Source organism: Lethenteron reissneri, chromosome 35, assembly GCF_015708825.2.
Source record: "Lethenteron reissneri isolate LAM-NWPU_2019-01 chromosome 35, ASM1570882v1, whole genome shotgun sequence".
Taxonomy (NCBI): domain Eukaryota; kingdom Metazoa; phylum Chordata; class Hyperoartia; order Petromyzontiformes; family Petromyzontidae; genus Lethenteron; species Lethenteron reissneri.
Window position 1 is genome coordinate 7,330,322 of NC_083813.1, and position 27,960 is coordinate 7,358,281.

Consider the following 27,960-nt stretch of genomic DNA (forward strand, 5'->3'; position numbering starts at 1 on the left):
GACGAGAGGACTCTAGCCGCCCATTTCAAAGACCACCGATGCCACGCATATAAAGGAGTTATAGTGAAAAACTTTGTTTTTACGGGTAAATTGTTTTTATCTTAAACTAGGCAATCAAAGCCAACACTGGAGCATGACGTTGTGCAAAGGGGGTGCAGGGGACATACAAACCCAGGGAGTTGGACAAAACAGTCCACATAAAACAAACTCCAAACAAACGTGTTACGATAAACAGAGTAGCGCAAGTGTTGTGCTTTTTTCTTCTTGGTTCTTTCGGTAAAGTCACGTAGAAGGGAAATAATAAAATAATAAAAATAAAACATTAACAATAAAATATTCTTATGGTGAATTATGATTATTTTATTATTTCCCTTCTACGTGACTTTACCGAAAGAACCAAGAAGATGATTCCCTGCAGTCACGAAAGCTTTAAATCGAAATGTTGTGCTTTTGTCTGTGTTGCATTCAGCTCTCTCGCCTCTCAAGCAAACGAGGAAAGGTGATGACGTGCCCTTGGCTTAATTCTACTCTATTTGCATTTTCCCAGCTTCCTCCAAAGACTGTAAACACTGCGCGATGGCCGTGTGCTGTGTTTTTTGTGTGTTTAGTTTGTTGTCCTCCCCCCGTACCTATAATTAGCACAGTTGACGACGTACGGTGGCAATTAATCCATATTCTTAGGTTTTTTCGGTAAAGTCACGTAGGTAAAAAATTAAATTAATAAAAGTAAAATAAAAATAAAAAATCACGACGTTTCGGAGGCAACACAAGCTTCCGTCTTCAGGTGGAACCGTCACAGCCCGACAGCTGTATCAAGTAAATGAAGTTCAACGTACATGCATACGTAACCACCCTAGCACCGGGTCCATGGGACCGCTGCGTGCATTGCAGCGAGTTCATCTCTCATGCATCTCTCTCTCTAGCTGTTCTCCGTCTCCCACGCCTGTCTGTGCACGTCGTCTCGACACGCCAGGGCTCGTAAAGAAACAACGCAGACAAGTGGCATGCTCCTAGATCAGAGAAGACATCTCGACAACCAGTTTTCCACATCAAGGAGGAAAAGCAAAAAAAAATCTCCGCTCTGTCTCCCTTATATAAATGAACATTATTTTTTATCCATCAGCCTACTGGGTTTCCCGACCAATATTATTATCGAGCAGCATTTGTTTGAGGAATCACACAGTCCACCACGTTTAAGCTACCATGACTCATCAGCAAAGTTAGGCTTGACAAACCAAATGCTGTTGTACTATGATATCTCTTTTACAAGTGGCAAAATATAGTCGTAGGTTTTTACCCTTTTAAACTGGTACAAAACTGACACCTTTATTCAATGCATCATGTTTGCACTAACCACAACACAAGTAGTCAAAAAAGCAAACAAAAAGAAGCAACTCTGATAATGATAATAACAAGGACAGTGCATATTATTATCATTATCAGAGTTGCTTCTTTTTGTTTGCTTTTTTGACTACTTGTGTTGTGGTTATTGCAAACATGATGCATTGAATAAAGGTGTCAGTTTTGTACCAGTTTAAAAGGGTAAAAACCTACGACTACAAATGCTGTTGTTTTTGGGTTATTACCAGATGTTATTGGCAAGAGCACTCCACATCTAAACTAACCCTGTGTTGTGCCCCCCCCAACCCCCCCCCCCCCGGGATTTTTACATCTTCTTCCGCTTCCCGTAGGATCTCAACAGGTGGCTGATGATGAGGCTGGTTGAAATAGGGGGCTGTAAGCTTCCACCGCACGTTACGACATGACAAGATGAAAACTGACGGAGTTTTCATTCTCCGAGCTCACATTTATCCAGCTTAAGTGCAAAATCGAATTCAACGTTGGTATATTGTGTGCAGTCGTTGACGGTTGGTTTGAGACTGTCAGCACACTTATGCTCGAGAACCCAGTTTAATTACACTGGTCAACAAAAAAAAACAATTTCTGGCCTGGACTTTTGCAGCTGTTGTAGACTAATTTCAGGGTGCTGATTCCAAATCTGATGTCAGATTTGCTCTATCACATCTCATTTTTATGCTATCGGCATACCCCATTTTCATTGATTTTACCCGAAATTAACTCTGTCACTTATGATTGCAAGTTGTTGCGAGTCAGTGACTGCTTTAGTGTTAAAATATGGTGCTGTATTTTTAGGAGTGTGTGTTTATAATATCATTTTATGTAGATATCCACATTTATTTAATATTTTTATTCTGCAGTTTTTATTGAAAATGCAATATTTGATATCTCAAAAACATGATGTGATAGACAAAAACTGATGCCAGATTTGGAATCAGCACCCCAAAATTACCTTAAAACCGTTGGAATACCTTATGCCAGAAAAAGTGTGTTGACCAGTGTTATGGATAGTCGAAACCTGGATTCAAACCTCGGTCTTCATGCCGGTTTGGTGTCCTTCCCTATGAGACACCCACCGACCTAAAATTGTTAAATGTATTCTTTTTTTTAATAGCAGAAAGTACTTTAAAACAGTTTCCTGGTTGAAATTGGGCTTTTGAATGCCCTCCCTTAAGACTAAGTCAAGGGTTCCTAAGATGCCAGACTTTTGGGCGAACATGACAAATCACAGTCGTGCACCTCCAGCGAACCGGATGTAGCCCTGGGAAAGTCGAGATTGATAGCCGCGAGCAAGTGTGTCTGACGACTGGAACAGTTACATACACAGCTGTGATATGACTGTGTGGTCTGCTTCACAACGCAGCTTTTCCCCATCGTGTGAGAGGCTTGCGTAATGTACACATTGCCACGGCATGTTTATGACGGCGCCAAGGACAAAGCCGATGCCAAAGCTGAATGCTCCCACATGTTGAACCCAGTGCCGGATTATCCAAGTAGCAAAAGTAGCTACATATGGAGCTACGGGCCACACACTTTCAAGGGCCCCCACGCTAAATGCTTTCAAGCTATAAATTCCGGTTAAGTTATTCTGCACTTGCTCTATTACTATAGTACTATACTGCCTTCAACTTTTATGAACGACTGGGTGTTTAAGGTTAGCGATTTGTCATATTATCTGGCTGTATAGCAAATGAAAAAATACAATTACTTTACTATGCAAGTAAAAAATGTGTTTTAATGTTTTTTTTAATCTAGGGCCCCTTTATAACATATGCTACAGGCCCGCACTAGCTTAATCCGGCACTCGTTGAACCACGAAATAATCAGTGTGGTTTGCGAGACCAATGCAGATTGCTTAATGCAAATATTGCCGTGCAGCCGCCAAACCACATCATCGAATGGTAAAAAAAAAATTGTGAATTATGGAATGTATATAATTTCATTGTCAGGCGTATCTTCACACGCAGCAGCAGGTATGGATTTATCATGGATTTTCCCGTGTATGCATACAACAGGATTGTGGGAGTTTGTGTCTTTGTGGGGAGCGGTAGTGTAGAGGTTAGCGGGCTGCGCTACGAACCCGGTTACCCGAGTTCGATTCCCGCTCACGGCCAACATCGGTGACGATTATATGAACTGTTCCTGGACCTCCCCTAGGTCGACTCAGCCTCAAATGAGTACCTGATGCAGTGTGTAAATGTTGCTATTGGGGAGACAAAGGCGGTCGGGCGTGGTTGCTGGCCCTTCCTCCCCCATGTGTACTGTTCCAGCCTTCATTGGTGTTCGCTAACAGCACTTTCCACAACAGTCTGTTAATGCTAAACAGGGGATGCTTCTTCTTGGTTCTTTCGGTAAAGTCACGTAGAAGGGAAATAATAAAATAATAAAACATAATAAAATAATTCTCACGACGTTTCGGCCACAACGTAAGCAGCCGTCCTCAGGTGAAGAACAGGTCTGTCGGAAAGACAGCGTCTGAATGAAACACCACCAGGCTTGGAGCGTATATTTAAGCTGGGTTGGAGGGGGAAAAGCGTCTTGACAAAATAATTTGCATATCAAGAGGAATTTGGTTGTGCAGTCCCATTTGTTCTTGAGGCCCCCACCTTCAATTCAAGTTCATTTATTAGGTATAGCCCTGTGAGCCATTCGGCTCTTGAATCGGGTGCAACCGCAACAAACAAAAAACAAAAACATGAATAAAAAACATCTTAAAGTGAATATGTGACTAAGTGCAAACAGAAAATCCAAGAAAAGACAGCAAAATATTGCAGAAAAAACACCGTACACCAACGCTGTGCAAAAATCCCAGTGGGATGCCAGTCAAACAACAACAACAACAACAACCACAAGACAACTTAGATGTATTGATGTACTCATCGTGAGATAACAGAAGAGATATAGACAAGAGATAAGGTGACAGCAACGTGGTGAGATGAATGCAAATCAGAAAAAGATAGCTGTGTAGTGACATTAAAAAAGAGAGATACGAATGAGACAGAGATATAGTGAAATGAGAGAGATGCAGGCGAGAAGCAAGACTCAAGAGATGGAGTGTAGAAAAGAGATGCAGGCCAGATGTAAATTCTGCAAAGAGAGATGTGATAAAAGGCCATATTTGAGATCATCTTTGACAACAGGAACACAACTCCCCTATTTGTAAATTATTCCCTTGATCTCTTTTGGGATCCAAGCTATTGCTTTGTGTGTTTATCCTTAGGTCTGCCACTGTGCAAGAGACTCGTGTTTAATTCACTCAGTTAAACTGCAAATTACAGCAATAGCAATTGTTGTCCGAATTTCTTTTAAGTTGATTCGGCCGAAAATAAATTGATGGTGCAATGTGCACACATCAACAGAAGGTAAACAAAAGTGGATGGGAATTAATGCTGGCAACCACGCTTTGCCTCACGTGCCGTGGCAACCAGCCTCGGACTGGCCATTGGGGAGCAGTCCTTAGGGTAAATGCCCGGGGTGCTGGTCCATTCCGAGTACCGGTGGGCCGGTCTGTGTACGGAAATTGCAAATGTGATCAGAGTAAAAATATACATGTTTTATTACCTCTAATGTGTAAGCTTAATTGCTTATGTATGATCTCAGTTGGCATCAAGTCCCGTATTCGGCAGCCCCAAAGATTATTCCTCACCTGCCCCATTTGCGTTGTGGACCAGTCCAAAATGGGCCAATGAGATCATGCGGAAATTTGGGCCCCGTGTGTTGACAAATGCCTGGGCCAATTTTTTGTCCCAGTCCGTCACTGGTGGCAACCGTGATAACTTGTTACAGACAGCACTGAAGGCCCATGCAATAGGAATAAATGGAGAAGTGGCCGGGTGGCTCAGAGGTCTGAGCACTGAGCTGGCCCTCTAGATTTGAAGCTTTCGTGACTTTACCGTATGAGCTGGCACTGCTCAGATTCCTCGATGCGAGTCTGGGTTTCAGTCGCCCATTATTAAAATCGGATTCTCAAATGTAGTGGTGCGTTGGTGGTCACATTATTGTCAACAATGACTAAGCAAAAAAAATCCATCACGTGAAATTTGGCATTGCACATAAAATGGCTAAGTCCTAGCTTCGAGAACTAAAAATGTTAGCTTGACTGCCATGCGACTATCATCAATCTCAATGGCAGAGTGGGTGGAAAATTGCTGGCCGCTACTGTGTGGTACATAGGTCACTTGTAGAGATCTCCGAGGTAGCTATCTCTGTGGAATCCACTTCTGTTGGTGGCTCTCTATAATAATGGTTGCACTGCTCTACGATAGTTCTGAATTGATTCCTCATCTTAAGACATGATGCTGATAGCACAATTGGAGTAGAAAGAATTGGGGAAAAAGACGTGTTATTTTTTATGAAGAATAAGTGGAGGTATATTCTTAGGTGTTTTCGGTAAAGTCACGTAGGTAAAACATCAAAATTAATAAAATAATAAAATTAAAATAAAGATCACGACGTTTCGGAGGCAACACAAGTCTCCGTCATCAGGTGGGACAGTCACAGCCAGATCAGCTGCATCAAGTGAGGCAATGCAGCTGATCTGGCTGTGACTGTCCCACCTGATGACGGAGACTTGTGTTGCCTCCGAAACGTCGTGATCTTTGTTTTTATTTTATTATTTTATTAATTTTTATGTTTTACCTACGTGACTTTACCGAAAACACCTAAGAATATGATTCCTTGCAGTCACGAAAGCTTCAAGTCTAGAATAAGTGGAGGGTTTTTTTTACTCTCTTTGCAGAAGTGTGTCTGTGAGAGAGATAGATCCAGTTGCAGGCTATTTACTCAAAATACCGGCTGTCTATGAGTGTTCATTGCCCCCTATCGCTCGCTCTGTGTCCTCGCAGTCTCGGCCAAAGTGGACACACCCGCCTCATTCATTTCCATTGTCAACCGACAACTCACTCCTCGATCCAAACCCTGCTCCAGAATTCAGCGACAACCCACGTTTGCATCTGTTAAGAATGTGGTTGCAAACCCTATTCGTGGATTATGAAAACGATCGTTTACACGTCTTCATCAATCAACTGCTGGATAAAGGCCCTCCACGCTGTTGTCAGTCATTCTGGTTGGTTTGAACATAATTCACCATGGCGGTCAAAGCAGATTTGTGACAGGAGAGGGCGTGGGGGGGAGGGTCGGGAATCGAACTCGGTATGGTGTGCCTAACCAGTGTATTAATCCACCTCTGGATTGCCCCGAGCCTCTAAAGTCTGAAGCGGCTTTTTTTTGATCAATGCATTCCTAAAACAGGATTGTGTCCGGGTAATTTGTGTGCAAAACGACACCGAACAATGTTGACATTTACAGTTCAAGATAATGATCCCTTTTATTAACCCACACAGGGTCCTGCATTTGGATGTTTGCCCCATTCCTTCACTGAGTCATTAGCATGTGAGAAGAACCTGTCATACCTGGAGATAATCCACACGTAACAAGGGAGTTAACACCCAAAAAGCTCCACACAGACAGAGTCAATCCAATATGGTCCTGCTATCTCATGGCCATCTCGCAACCCAAGCCTATAATACCTGCTACTCCCTTCCAGCCGAATATTACCCAGGCTCTAACCTACTTAGCTTTCAAGATCTGATGAGATCGGGCACAAGCAAGGTTATTTCGTTGTAAACAAAATTAGCAAATTTTACATGGCCCAAATTTTATACAGCACACGTGTGTATTGGTTTAACGCCATTATATGTGGTATTATATTTGGAACGTTCCATCTGCATATGTATAACATCTTCCCCTTCGTGTACACATTTACATTGAGCTCTTAATTCACACACGGACATCACCTGCGGCAACCCCAGAATGTATATACAGAGGATTTGAAACAATTAAATATTCATGCATCACATCAATTCTCAATACATGCTTGCAAAGCAATGAGAACTGAATTTAATGCCAATATTTAATTAATTTAGAGTACAATATAATTACGGCTAGAAATCTAGGATCGATAATGCATGTAATAATAAGACATTCGTTATTTTACCTGTATCAAAATAACTTGGGTCACAGCCATATATGTACGTGGGAATGTTGAAATTATGCAGTGGCTCGTATTGATTAATATAAATTTAAAATCCATCTACAATGATGAAGCGCTTGAGCTATATCAATAGGGTGCACTGAAACCTCACACGCGGCGGTTAAGACATTTTTATGCTCCCTTCTCAAAACATTTTGATCACTCGCAGCATGCACGCGAGTGCATTCCACGGGACGAACATGACGCACAATACATTAATACGTACAATCATGCGAATTAATTTTGTATATATTGATTGTGTTGAGTCGAACGTATTATTATTCTTTTGAGGCGCCGACCCACGACAGCGATTTGACACTTGGGGGGATAAATGACTGGCGGGTCAGGCAGGCGCAAAGCAAATTCATCTTTTAAGGATTTAGATACGGGCGGAGCGGCAGTGGCCAACATTATCTTGCTGGCTCAGTAGACGTCAGATAACGGAGCTTGCGTGCGTGCGTGCGTGCACGCACGGACACCTACGCATGCGCACCCTGCGCTCAGCTCCCCTTGCCCCCCCCCACTCACTCCCCTCTGGGCCACCAACCCCTACTCTCCTCCCCAACCCCAAGCAGCCCAGCAAATACCAGCATTTCCCACACGCTCACACTGTTAATTGGCCACCACGGTCTGCCACAGTGTGGCGCAGCACTATTCCCTGGTGTGCGCGCGTGTGCGCGATGTGTGGCGAGGGCGTGAGCGTGTGCGCGTGCCTGCACGTAGCGTGCGCGTGGGATGTGCGTGCGTGACACCCTACCTACAGCGGAAAGGTTGGGTGTGTGGGTGGGTGTCGGGGTGGCGGGTGGGGTAAAGGCAGCCATGCAGGCATTCAGTCACTTAGCCAGGCAGATAGGCAGCCAGCCACTTAGGAATCCGGCCATCAAGGTTGGTGGGCGGGCGGGCGGGCGGTAATTTAGGAAATCAGGCAACCACATAGGCAGGCATGCAGTCTTGTAGGCTGATCCAGTAGACAATCACTAAACCAGCCGTCCGGGCAGCAACTTAGGCAGAAATGCAGCCATTTAGGTTGGTGACAGGGAATTGCCTCTCAGGCAGCGAGGCAGGCAGGCAGGCAGGCAGTCCGTCAGGCTGCATCGACTCAGCATCGCGGAGTCAAGCGCGGCTCGCTCAGGCCACGCTGCTGCGCCTGCGAGCGTGCGCACGGCACGCGCGGGAAGATGGGTGTCCTCGGGCCACCACGAGCACGTCCACCTGCACCGTGCATTCGCGCTCACGTGGCAGCTCGCGTGCAAGAGCTTTGGGGGGTGCACGTGCGCTTGCGACTTGCGCGGAGCGGGCAGGCAGGCTGGCAAGAGGGTGAGGCGGGTGCGCACGTGGGCGTGCGGGTGCCACCGAAGGGTGTACCCTCGCGCCTGCGCGTGACGGATCGACGCAAGTCCGCGTCTTTGCCTCGTGCGTGCTTGCGTGTGCCCGCGCTCGCGCTCTCACGTGCATGCGCGCACGGTCACACGTCTCCGACTTGCAGAGCTGAGTGCGGTGGCGGCAGCGGCAGCGGCAGCGGCAGCAGCAGCAGCAGCGGCGGCGGCGCTCCCTCGCTCCGCGCAGTTGACGGATGAAGGCACAAGGGCCCTGGGATAAAAAAAATAAAACAATCCTGCATCGCTTGCACAGATTAAGGTACGGTGACACAATCAAATCGAACACATTATTGCGGCGAACGCTAAATTCACCGTCGTGGAAGATAAAATAAAGTGCGTAAAACGGTGAGATTGTAATAATATATTTAATTCTATTAATTGAAAACCGGAATCGAGCATGTGCGCCTATATTACATGAAGTAATTTTTAAGGTGTGGTTTTCAGGCGTCGTTTCTTCAACGTTTTATCATTTGAATTGGCACCATTAATTTGTGTTGCAACGAAAAATTGTGATAACTACGACGCAGTAAATTACATATATAAGGAAGACAAAATTGATACCTGACAACCTACAACGCAACGAGTTTGCTGATGCAATTTCACTAAGACAAATGAACTAAATTGAGCTATTTGACCAGCAATCGTTATCTGTTGTTCGCGGTTAACCTTTAGAATTCGATGGTGCATACCCACGAGCAAAACGCTTGGAACAAACACAAAGGAAGGTTAAATATATAATTAAAGTAAAACAAGCAAATGCCAATTTTTTTTCATGGAGTATACCAACCTGTCAGTGTATGTGTTTGAAAGACATCAGGAAATCAACTGACAGTTCAAATACATGGACCGATAAGCCGAGCACACGTATTTGTGTGTATATATACGAGGGGAATATCTGCATGCATAAACACATGGGGAAATCCACCGAAAACCGTGCTCCTCGCTTCTGAGTGGGTTGATGCTGGGCGTGGTTGGAAGCAATGGCGGACGGTCGATGCGAAAAGCGCGCTCGACGGGAAACGTGCCGTCCGAGGCCCCGGAAACGGGACCCCGCGCCGCCACCACCCGGACCGGCGGCCACCGGCGGGCGCGACAGGACCACTGGGGCCCGCCACCGATTTTTCTCCTCGTCCCGCCGTCCGCGCGTGAAGCCTCGCGCCTAACGGTCCGACGCTTGGGCGGTGGCGCTCGGGAGGTGATTCTTCAGACATCTTGTAGGCTCTCGCGTGCTGCCGCCTGATTGGGGGAGGGGTCGGGAAATGCCGTTAGCTATATGGGGATCGATGATTCTATTGTTCGATCAATATATCAAATGCCTTTGTGGTCGCCTTATTCTGTACCAGCAATCATTATGTTTTTTTTGTTCATCTTAATGGTTGTCATCTTCGACTCAATTGTCATTTAAAATCGTCGTTGGAACTGCCATCACGATCCACGTTGTCGTCGTTTTGCCGAATATTTTCTTTAGTCTTTCGGGTTCACAGCATTACTCACATTTTCTTCACTGCCACCGTGATTAACCAAATAACAGTCATGTCGCGAGTCCGTACAGCGCAATCATGAGGTTTACAAAAAAAATCCTGCAAACAGCATCTTACATTCATTCGACCTCTTAAAACAAATTTCACCGTCTCAACTTCTGTAAGGATTTGCGGAAAACCCACACAATCGTAGCCGCCCCTCGCTTGAAATTCTACCGAATTCTACCGAATTTCAAGAGATGGGCGGCTACTGGGCCAGCGCTACAGTACCTGGTCTCAGTGCCATCCACTAAAAACCATTAAACCCGTTTTTTGGTGTTTTTCCAAAAACATTTTCTTTTTTTGCTGCAGGGCGTGGTTCTGGGATCATTGTTCAAAACGCAGAAAATTCTGCCTCTTTCCAACATACGATCACTCGTCTTATAAATCCAAAACTTAGGATATTGCTTCATAAAATGGCATTTTTTACGTGTAATTTTTTTTCTAAATCAGTTCGTATGCTACAAGGACCGATTATAATGTTGTAATATCCACATTACTAGCTTTTTTAATTTAGTTTCAATACAAAAATACATTAATCTCTGCTGCTATCAAAACATAAGTATCGTGGTTATCACATATATGCCTATCTTCTCATGTATACCACTATAATCCGTATTCCATAGTGCTCACTCGTAGGTCAACGAGGACAAAAGAGACAATTTCTTTCATATTTGAGCAATTTTTCCAAGCCAATCTCCATATTACCTTCAATTGTATTTCAAATTGAATAAGTCTTGCTTGCCTGCATCTGCTGACAATGCCAGTCAAATTTAAATAATTTGAGTGGTTATGTCCATTCACAATGTGGGTCAATTTAATATTATTTCTTTAATTTAGGAAGTGCACTGTATGTGTGGGTGTGTGCGGCGTGTGCGGGAAGCAGTGGTTTGCGCACTGCGCTACGATCCCAACACAAGGGGTTTGATTCCCGGTTCTGCACTCAAGTGGCAATTGGTAACCGAAACCGGCTTTGGAATTCTCGTAAGTTGGCTTAGCCTAAAATGAGTCAAATATTACATCAAATCCAGTCCACGACTGGATGGTCTCCCTACACCATGTTCAGTTCAGATATAAAATTGTCACTGATGTTAGCCGTGGCTGGGAATCGAACTCAGGTCGCCGGGTTCATAGCGCAATGCGCTAACCATTGCTCCAATGTTCTACTAGGTATGATGCGGTAAAGAATATTTACGTGTTCCAGCTGACGTGTGCTTTGCTGGCCTGAATAGGTGCTCGCCGACAGAACCTGCCACAACAGTAAGACTAAATCAGTGATCTTTTCTCTTTACATGTGAGTACGCTTATGCAGTACCATCTTACGCCTACAGCATGCTGAGCACGACGGACATTAGGCGGAGAATGGGAAGAGGACTTCCACTCGGAGCCTTCGAAGATGACCGCAGTAATGCGATAGAGAGAAGTTCTGAAAATCAAAATGAATAAAATTAGACATTTTATACACATCTAGAAAAAATGACGTGCACATTTTTTCTCAACGGCAATATTTTTCGTACACAAATTTAAATATAAATATCAAAATGTCTCAAATATCATACATCCAAGTTCAAAATTGTATATCCCCCCACATTAACGTTTCAACATCGTAGTCCAACAGTGGATTGTCCAAGGGTGGTGAATTATTACTTGTTGTCATGCAACCCAATGCGGCAACCTGAATGGATTTGAGCGGTGGCACAATATTTAGCGCATTGCGCAATCAAACCGGCAACCTGAGTTGGTCTCCTTGTCCACGCCCAGCATCGGTGGCGAGCGACATCTCAACCGGTGCCTGCATCCACCTTCACGTGTTCCAGCTGACGGCCTTGCAAAAGTATGCTCAATGCAACCCACATGACCGACACGCCATTGGGAGTAAAAAAAAAAATCTAAGTTATTAATTAATATGATCATAATCCATTGGCAATAGTATAGGAACACGACTGCAATTTTGCCAATATTTTCTATCTCAGGTTTAAATATGTGAGTCAACGTCCTAACAAAAAGTGAATTCTAATAATAATAATAAATGCTCTAATTTTGGATGCTAAAACTTTTGAACATCTCATTCTCAAATGACTTTAGACAGTTGACCACCCCTCGTAGTTTACCTCGTAGATATTAACACCACAACTCTTTGAATCTCATAAGAAACAATACATTTGTGGCAAATTGCTGGACAAGTGGCGAAGCCTTCTGCCAGATGACAGGGGTGTCCCGGGTGATGTAAGGTGATGCCCGATTGACAGGGGGTGAGGTTTGCTAACAGGGCACCAAGAGCAATCTAAGAGTGGTCTTTTGCATTAACTGCATTGATTGAGACTGCAAAGTGGTAATTAAGATTGGAGCGTGGAAATTCCTAGGAATAATTACAATAAGACTATTTTTCAATAGTATTACAGGACAGAAACAACATGATAAATACCACGGCAATCCCCAGTATTTAAACACGTTAACGAGAATCAGAAATTGTAATATGGCGATAGCGATGACATTTTACCCGAACGGGCACAGTTGTTGGTAAGCAGTGTGGGAGCAATGATTTAATGAATTGTCGTGATTTAGCGGCATACTTTTAACGAATCAAAATATTATTTTAGCACTGGTGGTGATTATAGCAGCCTGTAGTGCCTAGAGTGGTCACACAAACCCATTTCATGCAACGTACAAAACATATATTCTCACACTAGCAATTCGCTTTTGTGCATCGCAAGCTAAAATAAAACAATATTCATCGATGCATTAACCGATGCATCGTGTCAGCCCCATCGCTCAGGCTGCGTGGCAAGCGACAGGCCACGCAAGGCGTCGATAGACTCATTGTCAAATTAATATTCCTGGTGGCGAGCCAGAGAAGAATTGTGCTCAGGCAGACGTCCCAACCGAATCAGCTGTGGAGCTAACAAAGGCCCCTGGAGGATCAGCGTCGCAATCCAGCGCTAAATAAATATAACATACAACACGCCTAATCAAATACAATTCCTTTTTTCCGGAACATCAACATTTGTTCACATTGTGGGCTGGGCGTCATTACCAAAATGCACACCCAAAAAAATGGGGAGTTCACCGTGCATTATTATTTCGTGAGCGTATGGAAATAGCAAGATAAAGCATGTACACGCACGGGTGGTGCGCGTTCCATCACATTTTGTGCCATGCAACATGCACTGTACCACTGCTCACTGTATCTCCCTCACCCTGCCATGTATTGAACCCCTTCTCACATCTCCCCTCCCATCTCCCACCATTAGCCTCCCTCCCCTCCCATCCTAAACCCCCACCACATCCCCTTCTCCATCACCCACCCCTCCACCCGCCGCCTCTGTTTCAATTCTGCAAGAATATCAAATGAGTTTTATTTGCCATGCTCCAACGGAGGCAAGCAGAGATAATTCCCACACATTCATGTGTGGGAAGTGTGTGTGTGTGGTGTGCGGTAGTGCAGCGTTTAACGCGCCGCGCTACGAACCCGGTGAACCGAGTTCCATTCTCGCTCACGGCCAACAACCACCAGTGACAATGATCATCGCCCGTGGGAAGACAAAGGCGGCCGGGCATGGTGCTGACCACCCATCGCCTCGTGTGCTGTGTCAGACTTCATAGGTGCTCGCACTTGCCCCAAGGCACTTGCCCCAATAGTCTGTGAAGGCTAAAAGGGGGGCATCTTTACCTTTGGTGCGATTCTAGGTCTCCTAAACCCTTAATTCCTTTGTGGGGTGTGTAAGCGTCACCACTGGTCAGACAAAGGCAGCCGGGTATGGTGTTTTCCAAGCATCCCTTTGTGTGCCATCCCGGCATTCATAGGTGCTCTCGAACAGCACTTGCCCCAACAGTCTGTTGAGACTACACGGGGGATCTTTGTCTTTGGTGCGATTCTTTTTGCCTTGCCATCCAAGTGGCAATTTGGTATCTAAATCTGGACCGAGTCTGACTGTTTTCACTTTTAAAATGCTAAAACTTTTAAGGAATGTATTATTAGCGTCATTGTAAATTACATATTTTATCTCGGCTAATACATGTAGGACCTAATTATTTTCTTTAAATTCAAGGTTGGTGCATGGCGATGATATGTTTTAAACAAATACAAAAACGTTCGTGTGATGATGCTCGTGTGATGATGTTAGCGTGATGATGTTCATGTGATGTTAGCGTGATTATGTTCATGTGAAGATGTTCGCGTGTGATGATGTTCGTGTGAGGATGTTCGTGTGATGATGCACGTGTGATGATACACGTGTGATGATGCTCATGTGAAGATGTTCGCGTGTGATGTTCGTGTGATGATGTTCTTGTGATGATGTTCGCGTGATGATGCACGTGTGATGTTCACGTGATGATGTTAGCGTGATGATGTTCGTGTGATGATGTTCATGTGATGATGTTCACGTGATGATGTTAGCGTGATGATGTTCGTGTGATGATGTTCATGTGATGATGTTCACGTGATGATGTTCGTGTGATGATGTTAGCGTGATGATGTTAGCAGTGATGATGTTCATGTGATGTTAGCGTGATTATGTTCATGTGAAGATGTTTGCGTGTGATGATGTTCGTGTGAGGATGTTCGTGTGATGATGCACGTGTGATGATACACGTGTGATGATGCTCATGTGAAGATGTTCGCGTGTGATGTTCGTGTGATGATGTTCTTGTGATGATGTTCGCGTGATGATGCACGTGTGATGTTCACGTGATGATGTTAGCGTGATGATGTTCGTGTGATGATGTTCATGTGATGATGTTCACGTGATGATGTTCACGTGATGATGTTCGTGTGATGATGTTCATGTGATGATGTTCACGTGATGATGTTAGCGTGATGATGTTCGTGTGATGATGTTCACGTGATGATGTTCACGTGATGATGTTCGTGTGATGATGTTCCTGTGATGATGTTCACGTGATGATGTTAGCGTGATGATGTTCATGTGATGTTAGCGTGATGTTCATGTGATGATGTTCATGTGATGATGTTAGCGTGATGATGTTCACGTGATGATGTTCACGTGATGTTCATGTGATGTTCACGTGATGATGTTCGCGTGATGATGTTTGTGTGATGATGTTCGCGTGATGATGTTCGTGTGATGATGTTCATGTGATGATGGTCACGTGATGTTCCCGTAATGATGTTCACGTGATGATGATGTTCACGTAATGATGTTAGCGTGATGATGTTCACGTGATGATGTTAGCGTGATGATGATGTTCACGTGATGATGATGTTCACGTAATGATGTTAGCGTGATAATGTTCACGTGATGATGTTAGCGTGATGATGTTCATGTGATGATGTTCACGTGATGATGTTCACGTGATGATGTTCACGTGATGATGGTGTTCACGTGATGATGATGTTCACGTGATGATGTTCACGTGATGATGGTGTTCACGTGATGATGATGTTCACGTGATGATGTTCACGTGATGATGTTCACGTGATGATGATGTTAGCGTGATGATGTTGGCGTGATGATGTTAGCGTGATGATGTTCATGTGATGATGTTCACGTGATGTTCGTGTGATGATGTTCGCGTGATGATGCACGTGTGATGATGTTCGCGTGATGATGTTCGCGTGATGTTCGCGTGATGATGTTAGTGTGTGAAGATGTTCATGTGTGATGATGTTCATGTGATGATGTCCACGTGATGATGTTCCTGTGATGATGTTCACGCGTGATGATGTTCACGTGTGATGATGTTAGCGCGTGATGATGTTCGCGTGTGCGCGCATTTTATGCGTGGGTATTTTCACTCCATTTTTCCGCTTCATTTCACCGTCTCATTTCTCCCGTTGAATTTTCGGTTTCCCTTTTCTCGCCTTTGTTCAGGCCGAGGATTCCATAATTGAATGCCTTGCCAGAGACAAAGACACCACGTTTAGACAGGACAGACTGTTGGAGCAAGTGCTATTAGGAAGCACCTACAAAGGCCGAAACTGCACACGAGGGGGTGGGTGGCCAGCACAACGCCTGGCAGCATTTGTCTCCAAAGTGGCGATGGTTACACATCGCACCAGGCACTCATTTAGGGGCCGAGTCGACCTAGGGGAGGCACAGTACCGATTCAACTCGGGTCTCCGGGTTATTAACGCAGTTCACTAACCATTGTGCCACCGCTCCCCGCAGATAATGCATATATAGTACACACACACACCACGTACAGCCAAGTATTGCTATGGTTATCAGGATTTACTCTATACTACTTCCATACCTCCAGAAACACCATTACCCATGGAAAAACAAACTATAACAAGGAAACTACGTTTTCTTAAGCTCTGTTCTTACATCAAGCCCTTCCTTGAAGTCACATAGAACACAGCCCTGCTTTTCCTGATATGTGCCAGTTATTCTTTAGGGTTGGATGTTGAAAACACTCCAAATCACCGTAAATCTAAGATCAACAATCATCTTCTTGGTTCTTTCGGTAAAGTCACGTAGAAGGGAAATAATAAAATAATAAAAATAAAACATCATAAATATTATTATGTTATTTTATTATTATTTTTATAAATATTATTATGTTATTTTATTATTTCCCTTCTACGTGACTTTACCGAAAGAACCAAGAAGATGAATCCCTGCAGTCATGAAAGCTTTAAATCTAAAATCAACAATTATTATCAAATTTTGACTTCACAGAACTTCATCAGCGAATGTGTGGCCTGAAATCAATGCCACTTGCCCCGATGACAAGTGCATACATCTGTAAAATCTGCGAGAGCCATCTACAGAAACAAGTGGAGCCCATATCAACAACCGCCATTGGCCACTCAGTGGCGGTGATGTCACCACGGCGCTTGTGGCAGGCTATATGCACTTTGTGACCACGTAAAGTGTCAAAGGATCACTGGCAAGAGGTCACGCGACAGACCCAGGTGCAATGAGTTGATAACTAGCAGATGCACTACCTGTGCCCCCTACTGTGCCAACTCGCCGTGTTTTATCCAACCGGCGCGTGTTGTGAGCATCGCTCCTCTGCCCTCCGCTGTTAGTGGGGGGCGAGTTTCTCCATTTGCCCAGTAGCATCCTTAACGAGCCTCCTCCACAGACGCCGATCTTGACACTGCTTGTACCAATGATCGGTAAGTAGACTCAGCTCCATATCCTCCTGTTCCATATCAGTCCATCTCTTTACTAACCCATACCTTGCCCTTTTAACCCCCTCTATCCGCCCAAACAAAAGCTGTTTGGCCATATGGTGGCTGGGCATGCAAGCTACATGCCCCAGCCAATGCACCATTGCCTGCCGGGGGAGCTCACCAATGGGACTGTGTCCAGATCTTTCAAAATTTTGTGAGCTACTCAGACAATCCAGCCTTGTTAAACCCAGAATGGATCATACGCAGGCCAGCCTGAATGTTTTTAACCAGCACAGATGTTTCATAGGGGGGGGGGTCCACGTTTCGCAAGCACAGAGAAGAGAGGGCACGATTGTGGCCGAAAAGACCCGAAGCTTTATGTGGAGCGACAGACCAGGTAGCTTCCACACAGCGATACACAGCCGATGGAAAGATAATGCCGCCCGACTGATTCAGAGTGAGGCCTCTGCTTTAAGAACCAGAGTTGGTCATAAGCACACTGCCCAGGTATGTAAACCTTATTGACGGCAGGGTTATATCGTGGAAAATTGAATGATGCGCAGCAAAATGTGTGTTTGAGCCATACTTCTATGCTCGCATTGTCTATGTTCTCAACCTTCACTAAACCTCTCACTGATCAGCATGGTGAAGTTTGGACAAACAACCTGCAATGTGTGAGAGTATAGACCAGGGGTCGGCAACCAAAATAACAAGAAGAGCCATTTCTTTCCAATTCGGTACAAAATTCAGTATTTCAAGAGCCGCAATGCATCTGAGTACATACTGTACATACGTACATATCGTCAAGAAGCAGCCCGTAAAGAGCCGCATGCGGCTCCGGAACCGTAGGGTGCTGACCCCTGGTATAGACTATCATCCAGCAGTGGATTCTATTCTAGCATATGGCAAGACAGTAAGTTCATGAGCTAAACACCAACGCCGAGGCCTGCTGACGGCAAGAGGCCTTCCGTAGAGAGCTCGTATAAAACATGTTTTATTTTTATTATTTTATTATTTCCATTCTACGTGACTTTACCGAAAGAACCAAGAAGATGAATCCCTGCAGTCACGAAAGCTTTAAATCGAAATTTAGAGCTCATATAGTTTCGCTAATCATCCTTTCAATGCTTGTAAATGTATACCGATGCATTCATATGCAGTGTTTGCAACGTACAGTGGATGGAGTTGGTTGTGGGGGCGAGACAGACGTAGGAGGTGGTGGAGGTGGACAAGGTGGTGCAATGGAATCAACCGAGGAGGAGGAGGAGGGAGGAGGAAGGGCGACGCCAGGCAAGGGTTCTCTGGGCCCCCCGGTGCAGCGGTGCAGCTGGTGTTGTGAATCAGGCTGAAGCCGCAGTGCTCCAAACACTGGCCGTTTCACCACGCCAGCCCACTGCCGCACCACACTCACCAACCATCGCCGAGCCACTCGCCGCCGCCGCCACCGCCGCCGCCGCTGCGCGTCCTCGGCAGCAACGCCGTAGGGGCCGCAGAGACGGCGATCGTCCAACCTGCGTTCATCGACGGCAAACGTCCACACTTCTCATCCGCTGGAGTTGTTGGGTCTGTGAAAACTCTATCAGCAGCACTGTTCTTCCAAATTTCTGCATTTCCCTCCGTGAATTAAATGCCCAACAGCTAATTCTGATAATGCGCATTTGTGTATGTTGTATGTGTTGGTTCATGTGAACCGTAGTGTTCTTTTTCGATTTAAAGCATTCGTGACTGCAGGGATTCATCTTCTTGGTTCTTTCGGTAAAGTCACGTAGAAGGGAAATAAAAAAAAACATAATAAAACATTATGTTTTATTTTTATTCTTTTATACGTGACTTTACCGAAAGAACCAAGAAGACGTATTGTTCTTGTGTATGGAAATATGTGAAAAAGCTAAATGCCAATGTCGAGGTCTGCTAGCCACGACGAGATGACTTCAGGAGAGAGTTTGTGTGGTTTTGCTGTTCCTCCTCCTCTGTTGAAGAAGCGAAGACTACAGTGGTTTATGGTGGTCCATAGTTTGGGTTGCATGGCCACAAGTACATTCACCACAACGTTAAAAAGTATTTAAATCAGAAGATGACTCCGAATCATGATAAATCATTGGTTAAGGGAGTGGTGAATTATCACATAACTGGTAAGTATGAAGTAATTACTCAATTGTGCCAAACTCCAAAACATCTCTTAAGGAATACATTTTTGTTTGGAGTTCCATCATGTACATTTTCATTAATCGTTATCGCCAAGCACAGGCCAAAAATACCAAGCAGCCATCAACAAACAGCACTCTAGAAGTTAACATAGGCATGCTATAACCACTATCCTGCCTTTGCTAACCTCCAAAGTTTTCATAAATATTCAATGACACCATACGCTCCCATTCAGTGCCGAACTGGATGCAACAGCAGCAGCAGCAGCGACAGCAGTTTGGTCAAAAAGCCCAGGCCTGGCAAGACACCACACAGCTTGTGGCCTTCACAAGTCTCCCCCATGTGATGTTCACAATAGATTCAGCACCTGAAGTTCAGGTCTCTTACATGATGGGGGTCATTTGGTTTATCAAACCCCTCGTTGGCTTACACCATTGCTATTCCAGCGATTGTTACTGTAAGATGATCATATCAATAATTCATAGCCTCATGTCAGGCCGCTTCCGAATGAAGGCATCCACGCAACTGTGTCATGGGAGTTGTTTGGCCATACTTCACCACCCTTCTTCTTGGTTCTTTCGGTAAAGTCACGTAGAAGGGAAATAATAAAATAATAAAATAAAACATAATAAAATAATTCTCACGACGTTTCGGCCACAACGCAAGCAGCCGTCCTCAGGTGAAGAACAGGTCTGTCGGAAAGACAGTGTCTGAATGGGGTCTTTCTGACAGACCTGGTCTTCACCTGAGGACGGCTGCTTGCGTTGTGGCCGAAACGTCGTGAGAATTATTTTATTATTTTTTTTTATTTTATTATTTCCCTTCTACGTGACTTTACCAAAAGAACCAAGAACATGAATCCCTGCCGTCACGAAAGCTTTAAATCGAAATTCACCACCCTTGTCAGTGCGGATCACGGGTGAGGAACAGGGGGACCAATTCGGATATTGATCACCAGTGATGTTAGCCATGGCCCAGAATTGAACTCGGGTCAGCAGGTCAATAGTGAAACTGCTCTCCTGAATTAAATTATTCTCAAGCTTAATAAAAATAATGTCGTCCCAGACAAAGACACCAAATGAAAATTGACTATCCACCTCAACTGTGATGGAAACAAGAGTATAATTGCTCATTAGCCCGCTCAGATGTCATAATTATAGGACAGTAGTGGTTTTGAGAACACTCTGGTGACTAAAAATAGCACGCATTGTTTTTGTTAACACTGAGTGCATGTGGGCCAGCAATTTTGTCCGTGAGTTGCGAACATTATACTACTGTATATCTAAGTGGTGGTTATCCACCTTGCGAGGCTGGGTAATGTAGCTTGCACTCAGAAATCCACAGTACATGAGCCTCGGTGATTGTAATCAACACACTTAGACAAAACGGTGTTTCCAACCTTACACTAAAGATATATATTCTTGGTTCTTTAGGTAAAGTCACGTAGAAGGGAAACAATGAAATAATAAAAATATAAAACAATACAATTCTCACGACGTTTCGACTGCAACACAAGCAATCATCATCAGCTGTGAAATCCACAGCAAGAAATTATGAAAAAAGTGGCTGTGGATTTCACAGCTGATGATGATGCTGCTGCCAATCTCTATCCGCTGCTAATGTTGATGCTGCTGCCAATCTCTATCCACTGCTAATGTTGATGCTGCTGCCAATCTCTATCTGCTGCTAATGTTGATGGTGATGATGCTGCCAATCTCTATCTGCTGCTAATGTTGATGGTTATGATGCTGCCAATCTCTATCCGCTGCTAATGTTGATGGTGATGATGCTGCCAATCTCTATCCGCTGCTAATGTTGATGGTGATGATGCTGCCAATCTCTCAATCTGCTGCTAATGTTGATGGTGATGATGCTGCCAATCTCTATCTGCTGCTAATGTTGATGGTGATGATGCTGCCAATCTCTATCTGCTGCTAATGTTGATGGTGATGATGCTGCCAATCTCTATCTGCTGCTAATGTTGATGGTGATGATGCTGCCAATCTCTATCTGCTGCTAATGTTGATGGTGATGATGCTGCCAATCTCTATCTGCTGCTAATGTTGATGGTGATGATGCTGCCAATCTCTATCTGCTGCTAATGTTGATGGTGATGATGCTGCCAATCTCTATCCACTGCTAATGTTGATGGTGATGATGCTGCCAAACTCTATCCACTGCTAATGTTGATGGTGATGATGCTGCCAATCTCTATCTACTGCTAATGTTGATGGTGATGATGCTGCCAATCTCTATCTGCTGCTAATGTTGATGGTGATGATGCTGCCAATCTCTATCTGCTGCTAATGTTGATGGTGATGATGCTGCCAATCTCTATCTGCTGCTAATGTTGATGGTGATGCTGCTGCCAATCTCTATCCGCTGCTAATGTTGATGGTGATGATGCTGCCAATCTCTATCCGCTGCTAATGTTGATGGTGATGATGCTGCCAATCTCTATCTGCTGCTAATGTTGATGGTGATGATGCTGCCGATCTCTATCTGCTGCTAATGTTGATGGTGATGCTGCTGCCAATCTCTATCCGCTGATAATGTCGATGTCCGCTCTACCACGACTGGCCCAGCTCCTCTGTCTCTCTGCAAACTTCGTTCCCCACTCATCGCTTTGTGATGTGACGTCGTGGAGGGACATCACAAACCCGGCGACCCAAGTGCCATTCCCGCTCACGACCAACATCAGCAGGCGATTACCGTCGGCCTCCCCCTAGGTCGACTCGGCCTCGAATGAGTTACCCGGTGCTCTGCGTGTGACAACAAAAAAATCACAAACGCCACTGGGGAGACAAAGGCGGCCGGGCGTGGTTGCTGTTGCACCCCCCCCCCACCACCCCCGACTCGCGTGCCACATCGTTATCGGTGCCACATCGTTATCGGTGCTGCTCGCCACAACGAGTCTGCTCGAGGCCACACGGTGGAATCTTCACCTTGTTGTTACTGTAAAAGTGTCACCGTGTAGAACAGCGGTCGGGAACCTATGGCTCGCGAGCCATATATGGCTCTTCCAGTGACGGCATATGGCTCCCAGACAATTTTGAGTTGAAAAAAATAATAATTAAAAAATTAAAAATCAGTTTGGAACTGATTTTAAAATACTTGTGATATTGTTTAATAATACTGTGTCATTTTTTAAAGTAAACAGAAATTAGTTTTGAAGATAAATTTCACGGGTCACGCCTGCATGAAGCTCAATCTCACCACGTATGAACCAGACAACAAGGCCATCGGCAAAACCATGCAGCACCAGAAGTCGCATTAAAAGTAAAACATATTTAATTTATTAAACGTTAAAAATACTATATGGCTCTCAATTAAATATATTTAGAAATATTTGGCTTTTATGGCTCTCCCAGTCAAAAAGGTTCCCGACCCCTGGTGTAGAACTTGTAGCACCCGCCGTGCGCTCAGCCGCGTGACGTCGGCGGCGAGAACCCCGGAGACGCCTCCTGCTCCTGCTGCTCCTCCTGGCCACGGTTCACATCAATACCCCCCACAAAAGGCACCAACATCACTCACCAACATCATTACTCACCATCGCTCACCAACATCATCACTCACCATCATCATCACTCACCATCATCATCACTCACCATCAACATCACTCAACATAACTCACCATCAACATCACTCACCACAAACATCACTCACCATCATCACTCACCATCATCACTCACCATGAACATCACTCACCATAAACATCACTCACTCACCATCACTCACCAACATCACTCACCATCACACACCAACATCACTCACCAACATCACTCACCACCATCACTCACCATAAACATCACTCACCAACATCACTCACCATCACTCACCAACATCACTCACCATCATCACTCACCATGAACATCACTCACTCACCATCACTCACCAACATCACTCACCATCACACACCAACATCACTCACCAACATCACTCACCACCATCACTCACCATAAACATCACTCACCAACATCACTCACCATCACTCACCAACATCACTCACCACCAACATCACTCACCAACACTCACCAACATCACTCATCATCATCACTCACCATCATCACCCACCACCACTCACCAACACCATCACTCACCATAAACATCACTCACCATAATCATCACTCACCATCATCACTCACCAACATCACTCACCATCACACACCACCATCACTGACAACCATCACTCACCAACATCACTCACCACGAACATCACTCACTCACCATCACTCATCATGAACATCACCATCATCACTCACCAACATCACTCACCACCAACATCACTCATCACCATCACACACCAACATCACTGACAACCATCACTCACCATGAACATCACTCACCAACATCACTCACCATCATCACTCACCATGAGCATCACGCTTGTGCACAGCCATGGTGGTGGTGGGTGGGGGGGGGTCCACGACTTCTCGGTTGGCCACGGAGCCGCCCGCCGCCGCACCTCGCTCTCTCTCAAGTTGGGGGGCTGGGGGGGCACGCACCTCGCTCTCTCTCAAGTTGGGGGGCTGGTGGGGGGCTGGTGGGGGGCACGCCGGCCACATGGTGCGTGCAGACGCGACGTTGAACGCAACTCGCAACTCTCTGCAGCAACTCTCACTACACAACTATCTTCACTCACAACTCTCTCTCCACTGCGCTCTCTGCTGGCGCCGCCGCCGCTGCTGCTGCTGCACAGGGAGGCCCCCTGGTGGCCTTCAGTGACGGCAACCCCTTGACGAGCCCCCCCCCCCCCCCACCACAACAATACACAACAACAAATGTGAAAACACCCCCCCCCCCCCAACACACACAGCAACAACAAGTTTGAAAACACCCCCTCCCCCCCACAGCAACAACACAATAAGTATGAAAACGCCCCCCCCCCCCCCCCCACAGCAATACACAACAACAAGTGTGAAAACGCCCCCCCCCCCCCCCCACAGCGAAGTCTTATCGGCTGCAGTGGGAGGTGGGGGGGGGGTCCCCACTCGCCCCATCTTTAAAATCAGTGTAAGAACAGCCACTCTGCTGCATCCTTGCCGCACTCACGCGGAGACATTTCTACCGTCGACCCTCATCGCTGACAGAGAGAGAGATTCTCTCACCCCGCAGTGTCGGATTATCCTGCCAGCTACTACACGTGGTATGTGTGGTAGCTACTACACGTGGTGTGTGTGGCAGCTACTACACGTGGTGTGTGTGGCAGCTACTACACGTGGTGTGTGTGGCAGCTACTACACGTGGTGTGTGTGGCAGCTACTACACGTGGTGTGTGTGGTAGCTACTACACGTGGTGTGTGTGGCAGCTACTACACGTGGTGTGTGTGGCAGTTACGACACGTGGTGTGTGTGGCAGCTACTACACGTGGTGTGTGTGGCAGCTACTACACGTGGTGTGTGTGTCAGCTACTACACGTGGTGTGTGTGGCAGCTACTACAAGTGGTGTGTGTGGCAGCTACTACACGTGGTGTGTGTGTCAGCTACTACACGTGGTGTGTGTGGCAGCTACTACACGTGGTGTGTGTGGCAGTTACGACATGTGGTGTGTGTGGCAGCTACTACACGTGGTGTGTGTGGCAGCTACTACACGTGGTGTGTGTGGCAGCTACACCACGTGGTGTGTGTGGCAGCTACACCACGTGGTGTGTGTGGCAGCTACACCACGTGGTGTGTGGCAGCTACACCACGTGGTGTGTGTGCCAGCTACTACACGTGGTGTGTGTGGCAGCTACACCACGTGGTGTGTGTGGCAGCTACACCACGTGGTGTGAGTGGCAGGTACTACCTGTGGTGTGTGTGGCAGCTACTACACGTGGTGTGTGTGGCAGCTACTACACGTGGTGTGTGTGGCAGCTACTACACGTGGTGTGTGTGGCAGATACACCACGTGGTGTGTGTGGCAGCTACTACACGTGGTGTGTGTGGCAGATACACCACGTGGTGTGTGTGGCAGCTACACCACGTGGTGTGTGTCAGCTACTACACGTGGTGTGTGTGGCAGCTACACCACGTGGTGTGTGTGGCAGCTACACCACGTGGTGTGTGTGGCAGCTACTACACGCGGTGTGTGTGGCAGCTACTACACGTGGTGTGTGTGGCCAGCTACTACACGTGGTGTGTGACCAGCTACTACACGTGGTGTGTGTGGCAGCTACTACACGTGGTGTGTGTGGCAGCTACACCACGTGGTGTGTGTGACAGCTACACCACGTGGTGTGTGTGGCAGCTACTACACGTGGTGTGTGTGGCAGCTACTACACGTGGTGTGTGTGACAGCTACTACACGTGGTGTGTGTGACAGCTACTACACGTGGTGTGTGTGACAGCTACTACACGTGGTGTGTGTGGCAGCTACACCACGTGGTGTGTGTGGCAGCTACACCACGTGGTGTGTGTGGCAGCTACACCACGTGGTGTGTGTGACAGCTACACCACGTGGTGTGTGTGGCAGCTACTACACGTGGTGTGTGTGGCAGCTACTACACGTGGTGTGTGTGGCAGCTACTACACGTGGTGTGTGTGGCAGCTACTACACGTGGTGTGTGTGGCAGCTACACCACGTGGTGTGTGTGTCAGCTACACCACGTGGTGTGGCAGCTACTACACGTGGTGTGTGTGTCAGCTACTACACGTGGTGTGCGTGGCAGCTACACCACGTGGTGTGTGTGGCAGCTACACCACGTGGTGTGTGTGGCAGCTACACCACGTGGTGTGTGTGGCAGCTACTACACGTGGTGTGTGTGGCCAGCTACTACACGTGGTGTGTGTGTCAGCTACTACACGTGGTGTGTGTGTCAGCTACTACACGTGGTGTGTGTGTCAGCTACTACACGTGGTGTGTGTGTCAGCTACTACACGTGGTGTGTGTGGCAGCTACTACACGTGGTGTGTGTGGCAGCTACTACACGTGGTGTGTGTAGCAGCTACTACACGTGGTGTGTGTGGCAGCTACACCACGTGGTGTGTGTGTCAGCTACTACACGTGGTGTGTGTGGCAGCTACTACACGTGGTGTGTGTGGCAGCTACACCACGTGGTGTGTGTGGCAGCTACTACACGTGGTGTGAGTGGCCAGCTACTACACGTGGTGTGTGTGGCAGGTTCAGTGATTCTGCACTTGCTCTATTACTATAGTACTATACCACCTTACAACTTTTACAAACGACTGGGTGTTTAAGGTTAGCAATTTGTCGTATTATCCGGCTGTATAGCAAATGAAAAATACAATTACTTTACTATGCAAGTTAAACATTTGTCTTTTAATATTTATGTGTGTTTTTATTTAGGGCCCCGTTATAATATACAGTATGCTACAGGCTCATTCTGTCTGTTGTTATTGTCGTTGCATCCTCAAATATTGTAACTCAATTCTAACCCACTTCCCAATGTGGTATCGTCTGCAAACTTGGTATACTTATGTCATGCTGATGGCAATATTATATTATATCATAAAATTGCATATTTTTAAACATTCATTTGTTATATGTTATGTTTCGGCTTTGGTCTAATTGTCCACGCTCAACTGATGTTGGCTGTCAATCACCACGTCCCCCTTACGTTGTGGCAAGCTTCGGGGCCACTTCCTGGAGTCGTGGAGTTCTTCCATTACACGTACGGCACATTTCATTAAAGCGTGTTTTTAAAATAGTTGTTTTAAATATGACTTATTTCTTTGCTGTAACCTCTTGGCGAGCACATCACACTTTACACGCGAAAGGCCTTCCACGTTTCGTTGACATTAGTAATTGCAGGTCCCACTCTTCTGTGGCTGGTCTTTTGACCCTTAAAAAGCACCGTGTTTTTGGACGTGATTTACACTTGAAATCGAATATAGAAAAGATTCCCAAAGAGGTCGAAGTGATGGTATTCGTTGTGCGATGTGCCACTGAACAGGTGGGCTGCGTGATGTTTACCTTCTGCCACCCAACACGGCATTGGGAGGTTGGAAGTCAAGCGAGGTCAAGTCTATTTGTTCAACCAGGTGACAACTAAGGAGAGGAGATAGACTGGGGTCACGATGTCCTCCCCCTTCAGAGCCCGGCCGTCTGAGCCTCTCCGACGGTCTGTGTTCTGGTGCAGTCACACCGCCTGCACACTCGACAGCTGTGCTATTGATATTTGTTAAATACTCGCAGTAGAGCAAATTACACGTAAAATGCACTAAATTGTACGTGAACCTGAATGCTGCACTCTTTATTTACCTGCCAAAAACTAAACAGTTACAGCAGTCGGGGTCAAAAAGTTATCACGGGCAACGCTGTTGATAATATCACATCTCATCATTTCTTCCTTTCATCGGTTTGATCCTTCAATCGTCGCGAAGTTGAGTCTCGATCTCCAAATGAGTGGGAGGTGCTCAGCCATTAAACACATTCCTGCGGAGGGAGCTGGTAGGAACGTTGGGTTGCTCGGTCAATGGCCAGGGTCAACGGCGGCGTG

General features: G+C 46.0%; 1 protein-coding gene across 2 annotated transcripts; it reads right to left on the reverse strand.

The window, feature by feature from the left end:
* Positions 1-7,972: 7,972 nt before the first annotated feature.
* On the reverse strand, positions 7,973-24,040 carry LOC133350866 (uncharacterized). Of its 2 annotated transcripts, none has more exons than XM_061565674.1 (5): positions 23,891-24,040; positions 18,785-18,884; positions 11,485-11,538; positions 9,695-10,005; positions 7,973-8,980 (listed from the first exon to the last, which is right to left on the reverse strand). In XM_061565674.1, the coding sequence occupies exons 1-5, from the start codon at positions 23,916-23,918 to the stop codon at positions 8,856-8,858; spliced, it is 618 nt and encodes a 205-aa protein (XP_061421658.1). In that variant the 5' UTR covers positions 23,919-24,040; the 3' UTR covers positions 7,973-8,855. The 2 variants fall into 2 exon arrangements, with proteins under 2 accessions (XP_061421658.1, XP_061421659.1); XM_061565675.1 differs by lacking the exon at positions 7,973-8,980 and adding an exon at positions 22,907-23,000 and having other exon boundaries at positions 9,002-10,005.
* Between the last annotated feature and the right edge of the window lie 3,920 nt (positions 24,041-27,960).

Bases quoted from the DNA above. Each gene is read 5' to 3' on its own strand.
- LOC133350866 (XM_061565674.1), bottom strand. From the start codon at position 23,918: ATGGCTGTGCACAAGCGTGATGCTCATG. The intron at 10,006-11,484 runs GTAAATATTCTT...TCCCCCAATCAG, and splicing joins GCACACGTCAGCTGGAACAC to GCGGCAGCACGCGAGAGCCT. The intron at 8,981-9,694 runs GTGGATTTCCCC...TTTTTATCCCAG, and splicing joins AGCGAGGAGCACGGTTTTCG to GGCCCTTGTGCCTTCATCCG.